This window comes from Pelodiscus sinensis, chromosome 3 (genome assembly GCF_052426305.1).
Source record: "Pelodiscus sinensis isolate ZL-2025 chromosome 3, ASM5242630v1, whole genome shotgun sequence".
In the NCBI taxonomy this organism is placed as follows: Eukaryota; Metazoa; Chordata; order Testudines; family Trionychidae; genus Pelodiscus; species Pelodiscus sinensis.
In genome coordinates, this window is record NC_143054.1 from 166,993,199 (window position 1) to 167,014,154 (window position 20,956).

Below are 20,956 nucleotides of genomic sequence, written 5' to 3' on the forward strand. Positions count from 1 at the left end.
CAGTGTCAGTAGGTTTGTGCTGTTACCTGTGCAACTCCTATTAATATGACTCATATGGCTAAGTTTCAGTGTGTTGCACTGAAAACTAGCCCGCAGTAGCAATCTCAGTATTAGCCAAGTTTATTGGTCTCCCCAAGCATGTTCATGAGCAAAAAAGTTGTGTAGCTCTCTGTGCTGTTTCCAGTGTTTCTCAAAGTGTGGTCCCATCCTCCTCATGCTCAGCCCACTCCTGCACTTTACCTCCTGATCAGACTCCGCACTCTCACCCCCGCCTCCATCCATTTTGTCATCATGGTTGATTAGCTGGTGCTCCACAGAAAGATGTGCATTGAGCAGGGTGGGCTGCAGACCAAAAAGTTTGAGAATCACTAGACTCATAGAGTTGGAAGAGACCTCAGGAGGTCAAGTCCAATCCCCTGCTAAAAGAGGGACCAGTCCTAACTAAATCATCCCAGCCAGGGCTTTGTCAAGCCATGACTTTAAAACCTCTATGGACGGAGATTCCACCACCTTCCTAGGTAACCCATTGCAGTGCTTCCCCACTCTCCTAGGGAAACAGCTTTTTCTAATTTCCAATCTAGACTATCGCCACTGCAACTTGAGATCATTGCTCCTTGTTCTGTCATTTGTCATCACTGAGAACCGCTTCTCTCTGTCCTCTTTTTTGCAACCCCCCTTCAGGTTGTTGAAGGCTGCAATCAAATCCCCTCTCACTCTTCTCTTCTGTAGATTAAATAAACCCAAATCCCTCAGACTCTTCTCAGAAGTCATGTGCTCCAGCCCCCTAATCTTTTCTGTTGCCTTCTTCTGGATTTTCTCCAATGTATCCACATCCTTTCTGTAATGGGGGTGGACACAAATTGTACGCAATATTCCTCACCAGTGCTGAATAAAGGGGAATAATCACTTCCCTAGATCTGCTAGCAATTCTCCTACTAATGCACCCAAATGTGCCATTAGCCTTCATGGCTACAGGGCACACTGTTCACTCATATCCACTGTAATCCCCAGGTCCTTTTCTGCTGAACTGCTGCTGAGCCAGTAAGACCGCAGCCTGCAGATTTTTCTGCCCCAAGTGCAGGACTCTGCACTTGTCCTTGTTGAACCTCATCAGATTTATTTTGGCCCAATCCTCCAATTTGTCTAGGTCATTCTGGACCCTATTTCTACCCTCTAGCATATCTACCTTTCCCCCTAGCTTAGTGTCATCTGTGAATTTGCTAAGGGTGCAATCCATCCCCACATCCAGGTCATTGATAAAGATGCTGAACAAAACTGGCCCCAGAACTGACCCTTGGGGCACTCCGTTTGATACTGACCACTAACCAGATATTGATCCGTTGATCACTACCCATTGAGCCCGATGAGCTAGCCAGCTTTCTATCCACCTTACAGTCCATTTATCCAATCCATAGTTCTTTAACTTGCTGGGAAGAATACTGTGGGAGACCGTATCAAAAGCTTTGCTAAAGTCAAGGTATATCACATCCACTGCGTTCCCCACATCCACAGAGCCATATCTACTGATTTAGAAGCACCTTCAGAGCAGCAATAGGGTTGTAAATGCAGACACGGGGAAAAATAATGCTATATGCAAGCAACACATGTTAGGGAAAAGTGTTAAATGACAACTTCATGCAATAACAAATAGATATTTTAGCTTCAATTTGACATTTTTGTCTTCACCTTCTAGTACGGAACAAAACAAAACAGCAGAAGTTGAGCATGTTTAACTGCTCATGTCTTCCGGCAGCTGCAGCCCATAAGGAATGTATGAAATGGGTGTTTTGACATATGGAGTGGCTACTCAATTTAAAGGAAAGGTAGCATGAACTGGGCAAACATCCAGTGGGAAAACATAATCACTTACAAAAGAATGACACGTAACGGATGACCAGGAAATGCAGAGAATGCCATCAAATATATTATAGAAAACTTTTAAAACCAGTGTTGCAATGGTTATTAAGTACAGAGTCACAGATATCGTTCCACCCTCCAGGGTCAGATTTTGCCAGCTACTGTTGCTGAGTAGATGTTTGTTCCTTGTGGAGATCCACAGGTTTCAACAGGATCTTTCAAGTAGTGCTGATGACAGAATAAGGCCCACATTTTCCACAGTGCACATACAAGAGATACAGCTATCCATGTGTGCCACAGTTAATTATGATTACTAATATTATTATATGTGAAGGTTGGTATAAAAAGTACCTCTGGAGCTATGTAGTCTGGTGTTCCACAAAATGTAGTGGTTGTTACTCCATTCAGAATTCCTTCTTTACACATTCCAAAATCTGCCAGCTTGCAATGACCCTCTGCATCCAGAAGAATATTGTCCAGTTTCAGGTCTCTGGAATAATAAAAAGGTATAAGAGTCGGTATTTATCCCTTTCTCTCAAACAGGTCAGAAACAGAAAACGTGACTCTGTATGACCCACTAAATATAAAAAAGCACAAAGAGGCAAGTAGTGCACAGCAAAAACAAACAGAATCAGCTGTTTGCTGTGTGCATGTAGCGTTTGCAAGAACTACTTCAGTGAAATGAGAAAATGTAGGCTGCCAAGCACTTTGTAGGATAAGGACCTTACAGTTCCCAAATCTGGCCTAGATTAGATTCTATCATACTTAAGGCCCTGTCTGAATGAATGCGATTCACAGTGGATGAAATCTAACAATTAAGTTAATCTGGGGCCAAACTCAAATGTATCAGTGCAGAACAAGGCTTACCTTGGGGATGCTTACTTGGAAATATTACTGAGGGTATGTCTACACTTGCAGCCTATTTCGGAATAGGGCTGCAAATGTAGGCATTCGGAATTGCAAATCAAGCCCGGGATTTAAATATCCCGTGCTTGATTTGCATCTTCCCAGCCAGGCGCCATTTTTTTTTAAATTGACAAGACCGGACTAACTGCTTGCATCTATACGCGGCAGTGAAACGGCCGTTCGAAATAAAGCCCTATTTCGAACCAACTGTTAAACCTCATTGCAGGAGGAATAACAGGTAGTTCAAAATAGGGCTTTATTTTGAACGGCCGTTTCACTGCCATGTGTAGACGCGGGCAGTTAGTTCAGTCCTGTCAATTTCAAAAAATGGCGCCTGGCTGGGAAGATGCAAATCAAGCGTGGGATATTTAAATCCCGGGCTTGATTTGCAATTTCTAATGCCTACATTTGCAGCCCTATTTTGAATTAAGCTGATGAACCAAACTGATGAAACTGCACCAGTACAAATTCTTTAATTTAAACAGGAGCTAAAAAAAGTAGAAGTAGCCATTTTAGCACTCAGGCTTTGTTGCACAGCCATAGCCCTTTGCTACGGGTGAAGAAAGATATCAAACTATTAGTCCAGGACCTCACTCAGAGATTCTTTTTCTGCTGGAGGATTCCTCCAGAGTCAGACTTTGTTCTTCCTTTGTTCTGCAGAAGTGGTGCAAAAGGTAGAGCAGGCTGGGGATCTGACCTCAAAAACAGGTAAGAAGTTACCATTACAAAGGCTAGCAATGTTCCCCAATCCTGTCAATAATCCATCTCTCAAACATTAAAGCAATATATATATAGGCCAAATGTGCACACAGAAAATACAATCTGAAGCATTTTTGAGTAAAAAAGGCACACTTTTATTATTCCAGCACCCACGTAGCATCTCTTAAAATCATTCTTTTCATTGTGCTAAATGTAAAACTTAGCAGTTTCTAAAACTGGCACATTTTTTAGTCCTGCTATCTTTGTTTTTAAGAGGGGCAAGTAATTCCAACAACAGAATTCTTAGTGCTAAAGTTAAAAGCAAGAGTTGTCAAAATATGTTCAGGAAAGAAGACATCCTATGATAATTTGCATGAACAATCACTTAAAAACATTGGATTGGATACTTGAACTAGAATTTTAGTTCAAAGTTCTGATTCTAATGAGAGATAAAACTCAAGAGACAATGCTCCCACCCTTCCAATGCTGCATTATTATCTTTGCATAAAACTATTCAGAAACAATCTCACAAGAATATAACACATTCATTGTTAAAGAGCAGCACAGCACATCCTAGCAGCTGGTTTCTAACCATTCTTAGCAGGAGTATGTTTATGTCAAAAATATTCAACTCTCAGTTACTAGATTGGGAGGGGTCAAAAATATGTTATGAAAGGGATATCCACCTTTCCTGTCTTACACAGTATATATACATTTCCTAAAAATAATGTTGATGATTATCTCATGATTTAATACCGTGGATACTGTATAATATTAATTTACCTGTCACTTGCCTCAGGTTGGACCAAGAGGAGTAGAAAAAAGACTCAAATGAAAATGCAAATAAGTACAGAAACAAGCTGATTAAAAATAATAAAAAGATAAGTAGAAAATGTTTCTGCTTAGAGGAACATTATGCAATCTGTTTTTTTATTATTTATTTATTTAGATGAATACAAAACTGTCTGGGCTCTGAATACCTCTGCCATACAGTAAAATAGAAACCAAAAAATTAATTAAAAAACAAAAAACAACCCAGACGCTTGTTCTTAGGCAAAGAAGAACAAAATCCCACTCCAGATTCCCGGTGTACCAAATACTCAGCTGGAGACAACTGAAAGAGACTCAGTAGTATCATTCAGCCACATTTCAGCAATACATATGCAACCCATATTCCTAGTAGAGAGATATCTCTTTAAGACACCTAAAGCAGGGGGGAGAGGAGTGAGTTGTGTCTAAGTCATTGTTGCTAGGAAGATTTACCACTCTCCATCCAGTAGTTTCTGGAATTGGTAGGGTTGCCAGGTGTGCAGTTTTGAACTGGACAGTCCGGTATTTGAGGGTTCTGTCCAGGAAACAAATTGAGAAAATACCGGACACATAAAATGTCTGGTATTTTCTAATTAGGTAAGTTTATTATTATTAGGAGTATCAGTACGTAGTTGCATACTGCCTGGCTGGTAGACATGCTCACACAGCCAGGCAGTACGAAACTACGCGAGGGAGGGGCCGGAGTGGGGCCGGGAAGGAATCCCCGGGGCCAGACTCGCTTGTGCTTTGCCGAGTCCATGCGCAGGATGGGCAGCACCCTGGTATCTGCGTACACCTGGGTCAGTCTCACTCCCTGCCAGCTGATTCTCCCCCTGCTCTGCCTCCTGGCCAGCCCCGCTCCCCGCCGGCTAGCTCTCGCCCCCTCCCTCCCCCGGCCAGCCCCACGGCCCCCAACCCCTCCTCTGGCCAGCCCTGCTTCCCACCAGCTGGTGTCCCTCCCCGATCTCCCCCTCGCCAGCCATGCTGCCCCCCAATCACCCTCCCCCCCGCCAACCCTGCTTCCCGCCAGCCTGCTGGTTCTCTCCTCCTCTCCACCCCCGCCCCGCCTCCTCCTCCCGGCCAGCCCCGCCCCCCTCCCAGCCGGTCCCCGTCCCCCCACATCTGAGATAAAGTGTGTCTGGTATTTTGTTTTAAACCACCTGGTAACCCTAGGAATTGAGTGTGGTGGTTTTGGGTCTGCTCCAACAGGTTCCCTGTTCCTGGCATCAGACTCCATGAGGGCACACAGTCAGGGCAGCTGCTGTACAAAGGCCATGTGCCCTGGGTAAGTTGAGAGAAGCTGAGTACAGGAGCAGAGAGCAGGCAAGGTTGTCCCTCACTCCGAAGCATTTTGCAGCAGGTTAGTGATATTGTTAACTCTCCAACAGGGACAATGTGGCCACTGTTACAGAAAGAGAAACTGGGAAAAACAATTCGCTCCATTTTAACTATACTTTGAATGTTGTTTGATTTTAGCCAAATTGTTTAGTCAAATTGTCTCAACTAATTTGAGTCACCAACTTTTCTTTAAATGTGATAAGGGGGAAGGAGTCATTAATATTTTGCTATTCTCCATTTTGTATTTTCTCACAATTTTTTTTGTTTTTACATCTATACACTTAGCGGAGTGGTGAGTTAATCAGTTAGCAGACTGGTTAACAATGATTTCAGAAGAGGAAGAGTCTGAATGGATTCCTGCTGAAGATTTCTACAAGCAAATGGAGGGAAGATGTTGCTTTTGAGTTAGCAAATTGTGTAGATTTGGTGATCAAAGAGTAAGATTAAGGCAAAAAACATGTTAGCATTTTCTTGCACTGAAATCCACTTCTTGCACTGAAACTGCTCAGTTTCAGCACAAAAATAAAACCATCACCACAACAGTATTTTTTGCTTTTTGCAGTGATGTGCCAGTGAAGACTTTTGATTGCTTACCCAGTCTAAGGATGTATCCACACTGTCTCCTTACCTTAAAATAAGCGACGTAATTTCGAAATAGCTTATTTCAAAATTTGGCGCTGTCTACGAGGTCTACAGGGACACCAGAATAGCGTGCCCATTATTTCAAAATATATTTTGAAATAACGGGTGCATTTAAAGCTGTGGAATAACTATTTCAGGATACGTCCGGTATCCCCAAATAACGCTGTTGTCCAGACGTAGCCTAAGTGCCCTCCAGAGCTGTCCCGCTATGCAGTATGGGAGGAGCTGCTCTTTGAAACTCAGCAGTCCTGCCTGAAGGTAGATACTCCTTCCCTTTAGTTCTGTTCTGACAGCTAGTACTGTCACTTCTCTGGAACACAAAACAAACCTTTACTGTATGCTCCTGCTGCCTCCCACAGTGCGAACAGAGGCAGATAGACAGACTTTTCTGTGCAGAGTCAAAGGGGGATGTGTGGGCTGAGGTCAGCTCCCTCCCACTGCTTCAGGACTGGTTGTGTATGGTATGGTGACTGTCACACACATATCCACCCTCGCCACAATCATGATTTGTTTTGTGTATTGGAGCACTGCATAAGGGGATAGCTACTATAGTGCACTCCTCTCATTGACAATGCAAATGCCGCATATGTAAATACACTCTGACGTCTGTGGAAAACAATGTGAACACAATCCAGCACTTTTCTTTTACAGCTTTTCTATCACTATCAAAACTGTCAGTAAAAAATGTCTGCAAGTGTAGACAAAGCCTAACTGAGACTGAGATCAACTCAGCCTGAGCTTTTGGGAACTGAGAGTTCTTCTCACTGTGTTTCTGTGGGGACTGACATGTTTAGATTTAATCTGTTTTATTTTTGTTTACGAATAACTGTGAAGATAATGTATGTGGATTATAAAAGAGCCATATTGAGGTGTAAAATTAAATTATTACAGTAGAAACTCAAAATAATGACCCGGGCAGTCAACCACACACCTCATTTGGAAACAGCAGTATGCAATCATGCAACAACAGAGTCAAAAGACACCCCTCCCCCCCCCCCCAAAAAAGCAAATATAGTGTTGTATTAAACATAAACTACTAAAAATAATAAAGGAAAGTACCATTTTTCTTTTTCACAGTAAAGATTCGAAGCAGTATTAAGTCAATGTTCAGTGGTAAACTTTTGAAAGAACAACCATAATGTTATGTTCAAAGTTACAAACATTTCAGATTACGGAACAATCTTCATTCCTGAGGTGTTCATAATTTTAAGGTTCTGTATTATTTATTAAATTTCTTTATCATAAGATCTTATAAAGTTATAAATTAAATTTATTCCTGGTTGGAGTTGAATGTGCAATCCTTGCTGAAAATCCTTAGAGACTGAATTCTAGGTATCTAAATAAGTTGGGAGTTTTTTAGGAACAGAAGGGAAATGAAGTGAACTATAGCCAACCCAAAGGTATAATTTGCAGAACTGAGCCATTATACTGAGAGTCCTGGGAGATGTGGACCTCATTGCAAATGCAGCCAAGTGCCACTTGTGCCACTGAAAAGTGACCTACCTGGGCTACATGGTTGGTCAAGGAAAACGACACCCCTTATAAGAGTACCCTATCCTATGATGAAGAGGCAAGTATTGCAGTTCCTAGGGCTGGCAGGGTATTACTACCAGTTCTTGCCCAATTTTGCAACACTTGCTGCCCAAATGACAGACTTGGTGAAAAATACCCAGCCATGAAAAATCCAGTGGTCAGAAGACTGAGACCACCTTCCAAGGCCTATGAAAATGGTTGACCTTGAAGCCAGTTCTGACTCAGCTTGACTTTAAAAGACTCTTTGTCCTCCAGACAGAGGTAGGGAGGGCTGGGAGCATCCCATCCCATATCTCAGCTACAAGCTGAAGACTTGCTACTCCAAGATAGAACAGGAAGCTCTTGCTATTAAATAGGCAGTTGACACATAAAGATATTACCTATTGAGGAACACCTTTTCCTTGATAATTGATCACTCACCCCTTCAAAGGATTAATAGCATGAAGGAAACTAATGCATGAATCATGTGATGGTACCTACTTGTTGCTTCAACCCTTCTTCTGCTGCATGTTGCATCAGCCAAGGAAGGCCCATGAGAATGCAGACTTCTTCTCCTGGACAGGAAAGGGGGAAGAGGAACAGACTCCAGTGCTAGACACCATCGTAAGTCAGGGGGATCTGTGATAGGACATATCAGCCCTGCATTGGACTGATATGTCCCATCACAGATTTGTTAGCAGAAGAGGCCACACCCGTTCCAGCTCTGGTGGGCATGCTCTGGCTGCAACCAATGTATTAAAGACTGAGAGGAGCTCAGTCTGGGCTCATCACTGGAGGAGGAGATGAATTGCTAGCTCCTGAGAGCGGATCGCCTATACCCCAATGCTTGGAGGCCAGCAAATCTGGATTAGACCCTGTCATATAGACAGAGGGTACAAGAACTGGAAGATCTTATTATATGGATCTCATGATTTAAAAGTCTCTATTTAAAGTCAAATATTTAATATTCTCCACTGAATTAGTGGGTTTTTATATTATTTTATTACAATAGGCAATAACAGATTATGACAGAAAAGTTCATGATTTGCTTATCTAAATATGCTGTGTTTACTTACAATAATATTCAGACAAATAAATATATCGCATTCAACAGCTTTCCTTTGAAACTGTAGAAAAATCCAATTTATTCTTTTGATCTGAAATGAACTCAAGTTACATCATCCTAGATCATCATCATGTTCCAATTAGCAACTTCAGCTAGTAAAATGGACATTATTATAGTGATTTTCAAATGTATTACATTATCTGTTTAAGAAACAGGGAGGGTGAACAAGTTCTTTTAGAATATAACATGACTTTATAATCTAGTCCTAGCCTAAACAGACCCAAACTTTACCTTTCAAAACAGTGTGGCTTAAAGAGACAGCAACTTAACTATGCCCCAGTTCCAAAGGATCTCTCACCTTACCAGCTCCCTGCTACTGGTTCCTGGATCCTCAGGCCTCTCCATAAACCTCTGCCTCTGGCTTTCCATCATACCATGATTGTTCCTGCCTCCCTCCGTCATGAAGATTATTCTTCTGCCTTTTAAAATATCTCACACAGTCCAGCTGTTTCCTTTCATTTTTCTTTAACCCTTCATAGTATTGCCAACCCCAAAGCCCCCCAAAATAATGCGAGTGGATTAAAAGTCATGCCTTTTAAAAGTCTCATAATAAATGTCTGGTTCTTTTTATATTGCTTATTAGTTTTTGAGCACCTAAAGTACACACAGGTCATGTTCTTACACTTTTCTGCACAATCATTCTGGTCAATTTTTTTTTAAAAGGAAAGATGATATTCTCCTGAAATGACTTGACTCCAGGGGGTGGAGCTTTAAAAAAAAAACACTCCATGAGATGCCTTATTACATTATCTGCAATATTATCAGTCCTTTTACTATCTTACTATTATTTTTCCTCCTCATACCCACATGTGATTTTAGAGTCAGGCACGGATTTTTGAGGGCCTATGTTATATATAGCCCTCAATCTGTCCCTCTGCACAGAGTTGGATTTGTCCCTTAGTGCCTGGCCCTCCTGTGGGGTGCAAGGTGTGAAAGGCTCCATGGAGCCTTATTCCTTGTAACTCCACACAGAGGCAGGCACAATGACAGCCATTCTGTTTGGAGGGTGAAATTCACTTCAATGTAGAGCCCCTCACCACTTAAGTCTCATTTAAGCTCTCAAAATAAAGCACGGGAAATGCATAGGCCTTGTTCTGGCCTTCCGTGCAAGGGTGAATTTTATTCAGGGCTGCTGAGAGGGATGCTACTGTCCCCAGAGATGGATGTGATGATGGGAACAGGAGCTGGCTAGACACAGAAAGGAGTAGCCTCTTTTGCTTTAAAGGATTCATACTCCACCTGCACACCACAGAGTTCCAAAAGCACAGCCTTGGCTTCTAGGCATAATTCCTCCACCCTGAAGAAATTAGGACTGGGCTCCTACATCTCACATTCAGAACTGACTAGGACACTTATGACCAGATTTTCAAAGGTGTGTAACGATCAGATAGATATCTTTGAAGATCCGAGTTGGCAACTATCTCCTTAGGAGCTTAATTACCTTTGAAAATTTGAGCTTAGATTTTCAAGTCCAATTTTCAAAAATTACTTTAGTCACTCAAGTGCTTTTGAAAACTTTAACTGGGGGCCTAAAGAGACAAAAATAGACAAAAGGCAGGAGATATGGTATTCCTTTTAAAAATGTGTGACATCTATTTTTAACTAAATTTTATATAATTTTTCTCCCAGGGGCAACTGACCCCTTCGGCCCCCTCACTACCCCCCCCCCCCACACACACACCGTCCTGCAGATCTATCATCTTATGCATGTGCAAGATCTGTCAGAGCCGTCCCATGAGTCTGCAGTTAGTGCCTGCCGGCTTCTGGTGTCTCAATGCTGCCACATTCACCTCCAAAGAGGGGGCTTCCCAAAGCAAGCCCTCACTGCAGACCCCCAAGGCATCCACAGGTCCAGTCTCCTTTCAATGGGCCCACTTCCCAGGGCTCATTGATCTTGGATCTGGCTTCCATCCCCTCTCCAACCTTTGCAACTGCCCAGAGGTGCTCACCTTCCGCCTTATCCATTCCCACCTCATTCACCCCATAGGGACAGTCTCTGCCTCACTTGTCCTAGGGACTATTCTACTGAGATGCAATACAAAGTTACCATGTAAAAGGACTCAATACAAAGCTAAAAACTTCAATGAGAGAATGATTAATACAGAGATGTGTCTACATCTGCTGCAGGAAGACAGCTCAGCCTGCCTCCGCTCCTGTCCCCCAGAGTCTACAGCCCCATTGCAAAGCAGGGGAGTGAAAGGAAAGAGGCTGAGGCCCATCAATGGGACTGAAGCTGTCATGAGCAAGCCATGCCTGGGAGCCATTCTCCTGTCCATTGCTGGTGCAGTGTTGCTTCAGGCATGCTGAAATGCAGTCACCTCTAGGGTGGGCTGGACAGCTGTTTAACATCTGCACAAGATTTCAGAAAGGGGGCAGTGCGGGCTGCCTTCCTGCAGAGCCCCCATCAGAACTACCATGCCCTCCTGGCTTAGGAAAAGAACAAACAGGAGGACTGGAAATTAATCCTCCCAGTCTCACGTCCCCTAGGCAGGGAATGAGCCATTTACATTAGGCCCCAGCTGGAGTCCAGTTCTGGGTGCCACATTTCAGGAAATGTGGAGAAACTGGAGAAAGTCCAGAGAAGATCAAAACAAATGATGAAAGGTCTAGAGAACATGAGATATGAGGCAAGGCTGAAGAAATTGGCCTTGTTTACCTTGGGAAAGAGAAGACCGAAAAGGGACATGATAGCAGCTTTCAAGTATCTAAAAGAATATCATGAGGAGGAGGAAGAAAAATTGTTCTGCTTGACCTCTGTGGTTAGGATGAGAAGCAATGGGCTTAAATTGCAGTAAGGGAGGTTAGGTTGGACATTAGGAAATACTTCCTGCCTGTCAGGGTGGTTAAACACTGGAATAAATTGCCTAGTGAGATTGCGGAATCTCCATCACTGGAGATATTTAAGACCAGGTTAGACAGACACCTGTCAGGGATGAGCTAGGGCAACTCAACTTTGGAAGCCCCAGGGGCCACACTGATACTTACAGAACATGCTGAGGGCCTCAACTTAAGTGTGGTTGCATATGCAAGCAAATATATATAAATAGCTTCTCTCACACTGACAGGCATGAATACAAAGATTAAGGCAAGACTACACAACACACAGGCCCCATTTAAGTCAGTTCTGCTGATATTAATAAAATGCAATATATACCCGATTTCTACCCATGTGACAGCACTTTTCATGAGCAATGACAGTCTAAGAATTTAACTACTGAAACACATATCAAAAGAAGATCATTACACTGACTACTTTTTTTTTTCGGCTCCCACTTGCCGGCCACGTGTTGATCCCCACATAAACCCAAACTGCACTGCGCGTCACAAACAAACTGGCCGTAGGCAGCATGCCAAGTTATTAATAAATATTTTATAAACCTTGACCTTTTCTCTCTGCTGCCATGTCTCCTCTCCTTGAGCCATCATCTCCCCTGGTGCCTGCTGCCCCCCAACTCCTCACCCTCCTCTGCTGTCCTGACTCCTGCCCTTCTCACTGCCCTCAGCCCTCCTGCGACCTGCCCCCCTCCACCAGCCCTTCTCTCCCCCGTGCCCACTCCTCCAGTAGCCCCACTCTGATTATATGAGCTACCTCTCTTCTAACACCTCTCTCTACACACTTGCCCTGCCCCTCTCCTCTGGTGCTGGTCCCTCCCCTGCAGGTGTCTGCCCTTCTGCTTCACCCCAGAATCCCCTGGCACCTGCACCTTCTCTTAGCCCTGCACCCTCCTGGTGCCCCCCCCTTCCCTTACTGCCCCTGCCCCCTTTTTCCCTGATACCAACCCCCTCACCACTCTCTGCCCCATTCCCCTCCTGCCCCTGTGTGCCCTCACACATGCCTTGCTCCATCCCCACCTTTCTCATGCCCACCCCTTCTTTCAAGCTTTCACCCAGCACCTCCCCCTCTAGCCCCCAATGCCCTTCCCATTTCCTCTCCTCTCCCAGCATCACCCTGTCCCCCCTCCCACTGACAGCTCCCATTCTGCCCTTTCCCTCATTGTCTGCACTTGGCCCCCTGCCATTTGTCTCTCCTGCACCCCTGTCTCTTGGTGCCTTCCCCGCCCAAGACCCTTCTCCTTCCACCCCTCCCCCTCTGCTTCCTCTTCTCTGCCCAAGTCCCTTCCCTTTCCCTGCCGCTGCCTCTCTTTCCCCCCTGCCGCCGCTGCACAAGCCCATTCCCTACCTTCTGCCTTCCCCATTGCGGGGCCGGAGTCCGTGCTCAGGCCCCGGAGGCCAAACCCAGGGCCAGCGAGGCCCCACAATGCTCTTCCCAGGAGTTTCAAAATCCCGGGCCGTGATGTGATGTCATGTCATGCCCGGGCGTCCTCCCTGCCCACGTGCAACGCCGCACATGGACAGCAGCAGGCGGTGAGGAGGAGCCGCACGTGGCAGGAACATTTCGGGGCCGAGAGGGACGCTCTGGAGGCGGAGCGGGAGGATGTGCGGGGGGGCCGGGGACTGGAAGGGGGGCCAGGGCCCGCTCCGGGCAGAGCCGGGGGAGAGACCCAGCTCCGCATAGTGGTGGAACAGGGCCCCGGCTCTGTAACTCGCCGGCCAACACTTCCGGGTGCAGGGGCGCAGGGCTCCCTTAGGCACGGGGCCCGATTTGGCCCAATCGGTCGAATCGGCCTAAGGCCGGCCCTGCAGGAGATAATAGTTATGTCCTGGTTAGAAAGCCAAGACTGGTCACTGTGTGAGTACAGATTTCCAGTCGCTAGCTATGCTTCTGCTGTAACTCAGTGTTGTAAAGCATTGTATTGTGCATAAATACAGTCTGTCAGATTCTGCTCTGAGTGACTTCTCAGTGACCTCATTGAAGACAACAAAATTGTATGGCTTTAATTGAGGATAGACTTTGGCCCAGTTTATCTTAATCTAAAGTATAATGCTGCATATTCTTAATTGTTTTCTATCCAAAAGAAATACAAGATTCTTTACAACTATAATAGGTGCAGCCAAGTATTAATTAAAACTGCCTGCTGTGTGCACTCTTAATTTTTAAAAGCAAAATAACACTAAATCATTACTTGATAAAACCACCATCATGAAAGATACTGAAAGTTCCACTCAGATCAGGGCTTGATAGTGGAATGCCTAAAAGTATCAACACATTCCCAGAGATTAAATGTATCCACATACATATTGTCTTTAAGTACTGCATTCAGATCAATCTTAAAGGTCACTTGACTTATGAAATAACTCACACTTGTTCTGGGGTGCTTTTAATGTATATATTGGTAAAACGCCAAACCCAGCATTATTTTGCAACGGAGAAAGTAACGAAAAAATGTACCAGAAAGGAAAGTAGTAACTGGATTTCATAAACAAGCTTTACTAGATAACAGAACTACCAACATTCTTTACTTAGTGTTTTTACTGTCGGGATTTCATGGAGCAGAGAAGAAAAGAAAAAAAAATCACAAATACAAATATCCATTCCACTTAGTGCTTTGTACTTTTAGAGTACCTGTAACTCCAGATAGGAAAACTAAGACATTATTTGGATGGTGTCCTAATCTATTACACTTCCATCCAAAATATGTATCTACTGAAAAGATCCTTTATTTTTACATCATGTTTATTGCATGTATTTGACAGCATTGTATACCTATTCAATCTCAGTGCTCCCCTCTTTAGGTATATTTTCCATTACCAAGAACTTGGTTCTGCTCCCATTCAAATCAATGCAAGATTTCCCATTTTTGCAGGATGAAGTCCCCTCAATCAAATTTAAAAAGAAAGAAAGTCTTAATTTGCCATGCTTGACATGAATGGATTATTATAAAATAAGCTTCAGACAAATTATCGAGGTTTTGAAATTGTCCTATGTAAAAATTATAATGTATAACTACAGAAGTTGAAAAACACCTAACACCATTAATACATACATTTTCACAGACCATCCATAGATTTAATTCTATTGTTTAGACACAGAAAAAAAGGCTCTAAGCAATATTATTCTATGTTATTTCAGGCATATGAAAAAACCCTACCCTCTTTCCCCCATTCTAACAAAAACAATAGAAGAAAAGCTGCTACTGTAATCAGCCATAATTGAAGGCATTTCCTGTATTTTGCTATCAAACTGTTTTTTTCCCCCATTATATACCAAGTGAACTCTAGTAAGGTCAAGACACCAGAGAAAAACATGACCAATAATGTCTTTAGTCAAATGAACTCAAGTACTTTGCTCTTCTTTTCAGAAGCTGGAATCTAAATTTCATCACAAGCCCCCTAATCTTAAATCCTAAATCACATCTAAAGAAAAGAAAATCCTTCCACATTTACAGTTTCTTCAATACTACTTAGCTTGTCAGGATCCCCTGGTACCACACATATAAGCCATCAATAGCCTAAACTCATGACTTTAACTATAGAAAAAACTATAGAAAACTGTAAAAAACCAAACCCTATTCCAATATGATTTGAACATGAGATTAGCGCACCAGAACAGAGATATTTTCAGTTATGACCATGATGCAAGGCCAAACTCTGCCCTCAATTACAAATTTGTTTATTGCAGTTATGTTGCCCTGTTGTCAATCAGGGTAGTCAAAGGAAGTCAATTAGGGTTGCCAGAAATCTGGTTTTCAACTGGAACACCAACTAAAGAAGGACTGTGGCTGATCTGGTCAGCATTGCTGACTGGGCTGTTAAAAATCCAGTCAGTGGTGAAGCAGAGCTGAGGCAAGCTTCCTGTCTGCCCTGACTTCACACAGGTCCAGGAAGTGGCTAGCATTCCCGGCAGCCTCTAGGCTAAGGAGGAATAAGGGAAGCACCATGTACTGCCCACTGCTAGTTTTGCAGCTCCTATTGGCCTGGAAGCATAGCCAATAGAAACCGTGAAAGCAGAGCCTATAGGTGCAAGCAGCATGCAGAGTCCCTGGTCCCTCATGGAGCCAGGACAGGCATGAAGTCTGTCTTAGACCAGTTGCACAGCCTACCAGGAGTTGCCTGAGATAAATGCCACCTGACTGGATCCCGCACCTTGATCGACCTCCTGCACCCCAAGCAATTGCCCCAGGTTAGAATCCCTGCTCACTAACTTCCCTGAAAAGAAAATCCTGAAGTGCCAGGAAGTCCCTGAGCCCACACCTCAATCCCCACTTATACCCTAAGCCCCTCCCAGAGCCTGGAGTCTTGCCCCAGTCCTGACACCGCTCCCAGAGCCTGCACCCCCCACAAGCCACAATCCTTCTCCACATTGAACCCAGTGTCCCAGCCCTGAACTCCCTCCGACACCCAAAATCCCTCCCAGAGCCAGCACTCTGCACTCCCTCCTGAACCTAAAGTCCCTGACACAGCAATGCATCTCTCTTTCATCCTAAATACCTTATCCTTGGTTCCACCCTAGAGTTTGCACCCCTAACCAGAGCTTTCACCCCCTCTCACATCCCAACTCCCTGCCCCATCCTGGAGACCATTCTAAACCCCTTATCTCTGGCTCCACCACGGGATCTGCACCCCCATCTGAAACCCTCATCTCCTTCTGCACCCCAATCTCATCCCAGAAATTAGCCACATTAAGAATGGAAATAAAGTGTACATTTTTAACAGTGAGGGAAATTAACCATAGCAAGTATTTACCAATAGTGGTGGTGCTGGATTCTTCATCACTGATAATTTTTAAATCAAGATTGTATTTTTTCTAAAAGATGTGCTGTAATTAAAACAGGAATTATTTGGGGGAAATTCTATGGCCTATGTTATGCAGGAGTTCAGATTAGATGATTACAGTGATCCTTTTGGCTTTAGAGTCTATGAATCCAGCCTTGCAGTATCCATGGTCTGACATGATGCTCCATTGAATTTGACTGCATGCGATACAGCAGCTTAAAGCCATCTTTGCTGATAGGCCACCAATGCTTAGAATTAAATGTTTTCTCCAGACTTTTCTATAAAAATAATAAACTCGAGATATTTAGGATTTATTTATGTATTTGCCTCCTAATCCATTTGAGCATAGGCCATTTGGTAAAAATCCAGGGTTCCTCATGTCAGTAGTACTACAATCCCCGCATATAAGAATTAGCTATAAAAATCTTTTGTGCCACTAATAGGGACATTTCTTGAAAGCATACAATTAACAGCATTCACTGTCAAGTCAATGGGAGTTCTAAGCCCAAAACGCTCTTAAGGTCTGAAGCCTAAAATTTATTCATCCTCTTCTCATTACTTACCTGCCTTTATGGATTCACAATTCAGAAACAGTCTTTTGCCCTCTCTCATTACAGATCATAATGAACAATGAGTAGTCTTGTGGCACCTTAAAGACTGACTATGTAACTAGAGAGAGAGAGAGTTTCATGAGCTTTCGTGGGCAAAACATACTTCTTCCAAGAAGACGAACTACTCATCTCATTGTTTGTAACGTTACAGACTAACATGGCTAATCCTCTGAGATTATAATGAAGGCAAAGGAAAATGGGATATACAGTACTTTACACCACTGGTGGGGAGCCTGCAGCCCCCAGCATACCTGGATCTGGCCCCCAAGGCTTGGGGCTCTCCCCCCCTTCATTGGGGAGCCTCCACTGGCACTTCAGCCCCCTACTATCCCACCATGGGGCTGGAGCACACAAAATCTAGCCTGAGGGTCAGCAGCCTCTAACTCAAAAAAGGTTCCCCACCCCTGCTCTAAACAGATTACTCAAAAAGAGAAATGGGGAGAATAAACCCAATCTAAACCATGTCTCTTTTTAGAGTCTGCTTTGTGTAGTCACTTGATTCATGAGCTCAGAAAGCAATTCAGGGTTAATAGACCTTGTGTGTGAAATTGTTTTACATATCTATCCAAGAAGTAAGCCAAAGTATTAGGAGGGGTGTGGGCCTCGTTAGGCAGTCATGTTTCTGTATCCTGGGCCTGTTGTCAATTAAGTGGGCAGAATGGCATATACACAAAAGATTGTGTCTCAACTCTTCTTGCCAAGCGTTTAATCAAATAGTCCCGTGGTCCCCAACACGGTGCCCGCGGGCGCCGCACCCGCCAGGTGCTCGGGGCTGGCCTGGCCCCGGGCACATGACACGGCGCTTGCGGGGAGCGTTGGCCTCGGGCGCGCGGCGCTTGCGGGGGGGGGGGGGGAGCGCCGGCCCCGCCCCCAGGCGCACGCCGCTTGCAGGGGGGAGGGAGAAGCGCTGGTCCCGGGCGCGCGGCGCTTGCGGGGTGTTTGCGGGGGGACCCTGGCCCACCGGGCGCGTGGCTATGGGGCGGCCCCGGTCCCCCGGGCAAGCGGCTATGGGGGGGGCCACCCCCGAGCGCGCAAGTGTCCCCGCCCCCTGGCACCCGGCGGGCGAACGGCCACGCCCCCTGGCGCCCGACAAACTCAAAAGGTTGGGGACCACTGAAATAGTCCCGTTGGTTTCTATGGGACTATGCACTAAAGTAAATGCTCACAACCTATCCCCAACTGTTTACAACAACAGTTGAATTTCCTGAAAACACAGTCCCCACTTTATGCTTATTTTAGGGATGGACTGAGTTCATTACATTCAGATACAGATTTCCCCAAAATTTGGCGTTTTGGGAGGTGGGAGTTTAATTTGACCTATAACTTTGTTTCTTTCATTTTCTTAAATACCCTAACCTTCTGAATCCTTTCAAAGAAAATTTCCAAAAAATAATAATTCTAGTTTGGCAACTGCAACATAATATAAAGTAAAATCCATTGGCATAGCCATGATTGGATGACTGCATTTACAATCATTAATGAGTTAGCATGAGCCTGCATTTAAGCCATTTTGGACAAGGCAAAAACTGCAAGTTCATAGTTTGTAGACTGTGCAATGGCGGACTGTAGTTGCAGGTTGCTATATACAATGTTTCTTTTTATAAAACAAACAAATGCTTCACAATTCTCCCCACTGTGCTCCCAAGAGTGTCTTTAGTAGGGAACAAACATGAGTCCTCGCTTCGAGCAGGCTCTTAATATAGTTCCATGTCAAGTTTCCATTGAGAAGAATGCTTTCTAAGTCAGAAATAACTTTGTAGGGAACATTGATATAGACAGATTTTTGCAAGCTCCTATTGCTCTCAGTCAAACCTTTTGGGTCTTTTTATGGAAAACATTTCCACACAGGCTAATGTACATAGTATGATGGACAATTTGTGTTTACTCATAAAAATCTTGTTTCCTAACTAAAAGTTTACTTATATGGAATCACTGGATGAAAGGTTTTTAATATTTCTCCTTCCATTCTGATTTCAATAGCATAGTTCACATGCCTAAGTTTGTTTTTATACAACCATGTGACATGAACATGGGAAGTATATCTATGCTCTTAAACGAAAAATCTTTTCTAGCCCTCAAATGGCTCTATAACATTTAATTGAGGTAAAAGCAGCAGTACTCAACAGAGATGTAATAGGATTCTGAAGAATTTACTCCAAACCCCAATAGAATAGAATAGAGAATGAGATCTTTCCCAGATTTGTGGGGGGAGGGAAGATCTGTTCATTCGTAAACATGTGATACTTTTCTGTAGCAAAGAGAAAATTCTCTGGTTCAAAAGTCCTACAAAGGCTATATTATTTCCTATTAAATTCCATAAGACACTTTCCTAATGGAAGAACTTTTGGTAAAATTAACAAGAACCTTGTTATTGATCTAAAATATAACAAATGTTTCAGATGCTGTTGGTATCTCCGTACTTTATGACCACACAGAAAACTGATATTATTTTATTTTAGGAACAGTCAATGGAAAAGAACGTGTACAAATATTACATGGAATAAAGAACTTATTTTTCATGTTTGTAGTACCCACACTACTAAAGTCAAATGGAGTTGTGGGTACACGAGCAATGCACTATCAAGATTTAAAGATTATATGATTTCGTAGTGGTCTCAAGAACAAAAGACAAAATTCAAGTAATTTGTTTGAAAAATGTTGGTGACATCCCTGTCTCATGGCTGGTCTGCACAGAAGATAAGATTCTTCTACTGCTGCAAGGTAATGGAGTTAGTTCTGTAGTTCAAGTGGTAGAGGTCTTTGCTTTGGCTCTGAGGCCCTGACTTTAAAGCCTGATTAGATGCAGTAGTGAAGGATAATTACATATGGAGTACAAATATTTATATTTCAGAAGTTGGTCACTTTCAGCTAGAGGTGCATAAAGACATCAACAGGATGATTCCCTATGCTCATAAAGGCTTAAATTATGTTTTACCTGAGAGCCTCTGTAAGTTTTCGTTCTAAGGTAATTCTATATGCACTGTGGTAACCCATGAAAAATAAAGGGTTTAAACTGAACAGCTAATGAAACCTTCACTCTAGCACTAATGGAATGCTATCATTAATATAAGAAAAAACAAAGTAAAGTTCACCTGTTATGTTTAACAACCTTCATATATAATAAAAGGCACTATTCTTAACTGACGTACATGTCATGAAAAACAACATCTCATGACTTGTTTAATATACAGGATATTTACATTTACATTTACCAACACGAAAATTCATCCACCGAGCTACACCAACCAGTTGGACAAGTAGAAAGTAAAGGAAAAAGAAAATGGTGCTATGAAGGCTGATTTCATGAATTCAAAACTTTGGAGAAGTAAAAACTGTAAAAATGCAGATATCTATAACTTTTAGCAGTTATATGGCAGCTAATCCATGCAGACACTGACTTCAGCAGGATTACAGGGCAAAATTTGCACAAATATGAAGTGTTCCTGAACAAACCATGTAGTTTGAGCCTGACAGATTATTTGTAAAAATTTAGAGAGATACAATCTGCTGTATGCAGCAGACACTCTCTCTGGGGAGTGAAAGTGTTGTTTGGGAAAGTAGCTGGCTATTAATGTATTAATTTCACAAACCTCCTGCTAATTAGTATGTAAACATTGGTAAGGCTAGTAATTTTTCCATTAAACTTCCTGAAACTTGTAGTGGCAACCAGTTTTAACTCCCACAGGAAACTTGATGCAGATTTCCAGAGAACTCTTTTTTCATGAAGCTTTATAAATTTTTCCAGATGCATTAAGTTATTTTGACATTGTAAAGTGGCCTTAAAGAGAGTATTACTGTAATTTATTCCTACTTTTAGGCCACTTTTCACTGCAAAAGCAGT

General features: G+C 43.3%; 1 protein-coding gene across 4 annotated transcripts in view; it reads right to left on the reverse strand.

Moving 5' to 3' along the window:
- Window positions 1-20,956, reverse strand: part of PRKCE (protein kinase C epsilon) — a 465,689-nt gene that overhangs the window by 38,799 nt on the left and 405,934 nt on the right. For all 4 annotated transcript variants that reach the window (XM_075925412.2, XM_089777502.1, XM_089777503.1 and 1 more), the window contains one exon: window positions 2,209-2,347. In XM_075925412.2, coding sequence (XP_075781527.1) covers window positions 2,209-2,347 — 139 coding nt within the window. The remainder of the gene's footprint in view (window positions 1-2,208; window positions 2,348-20,956) is intronic.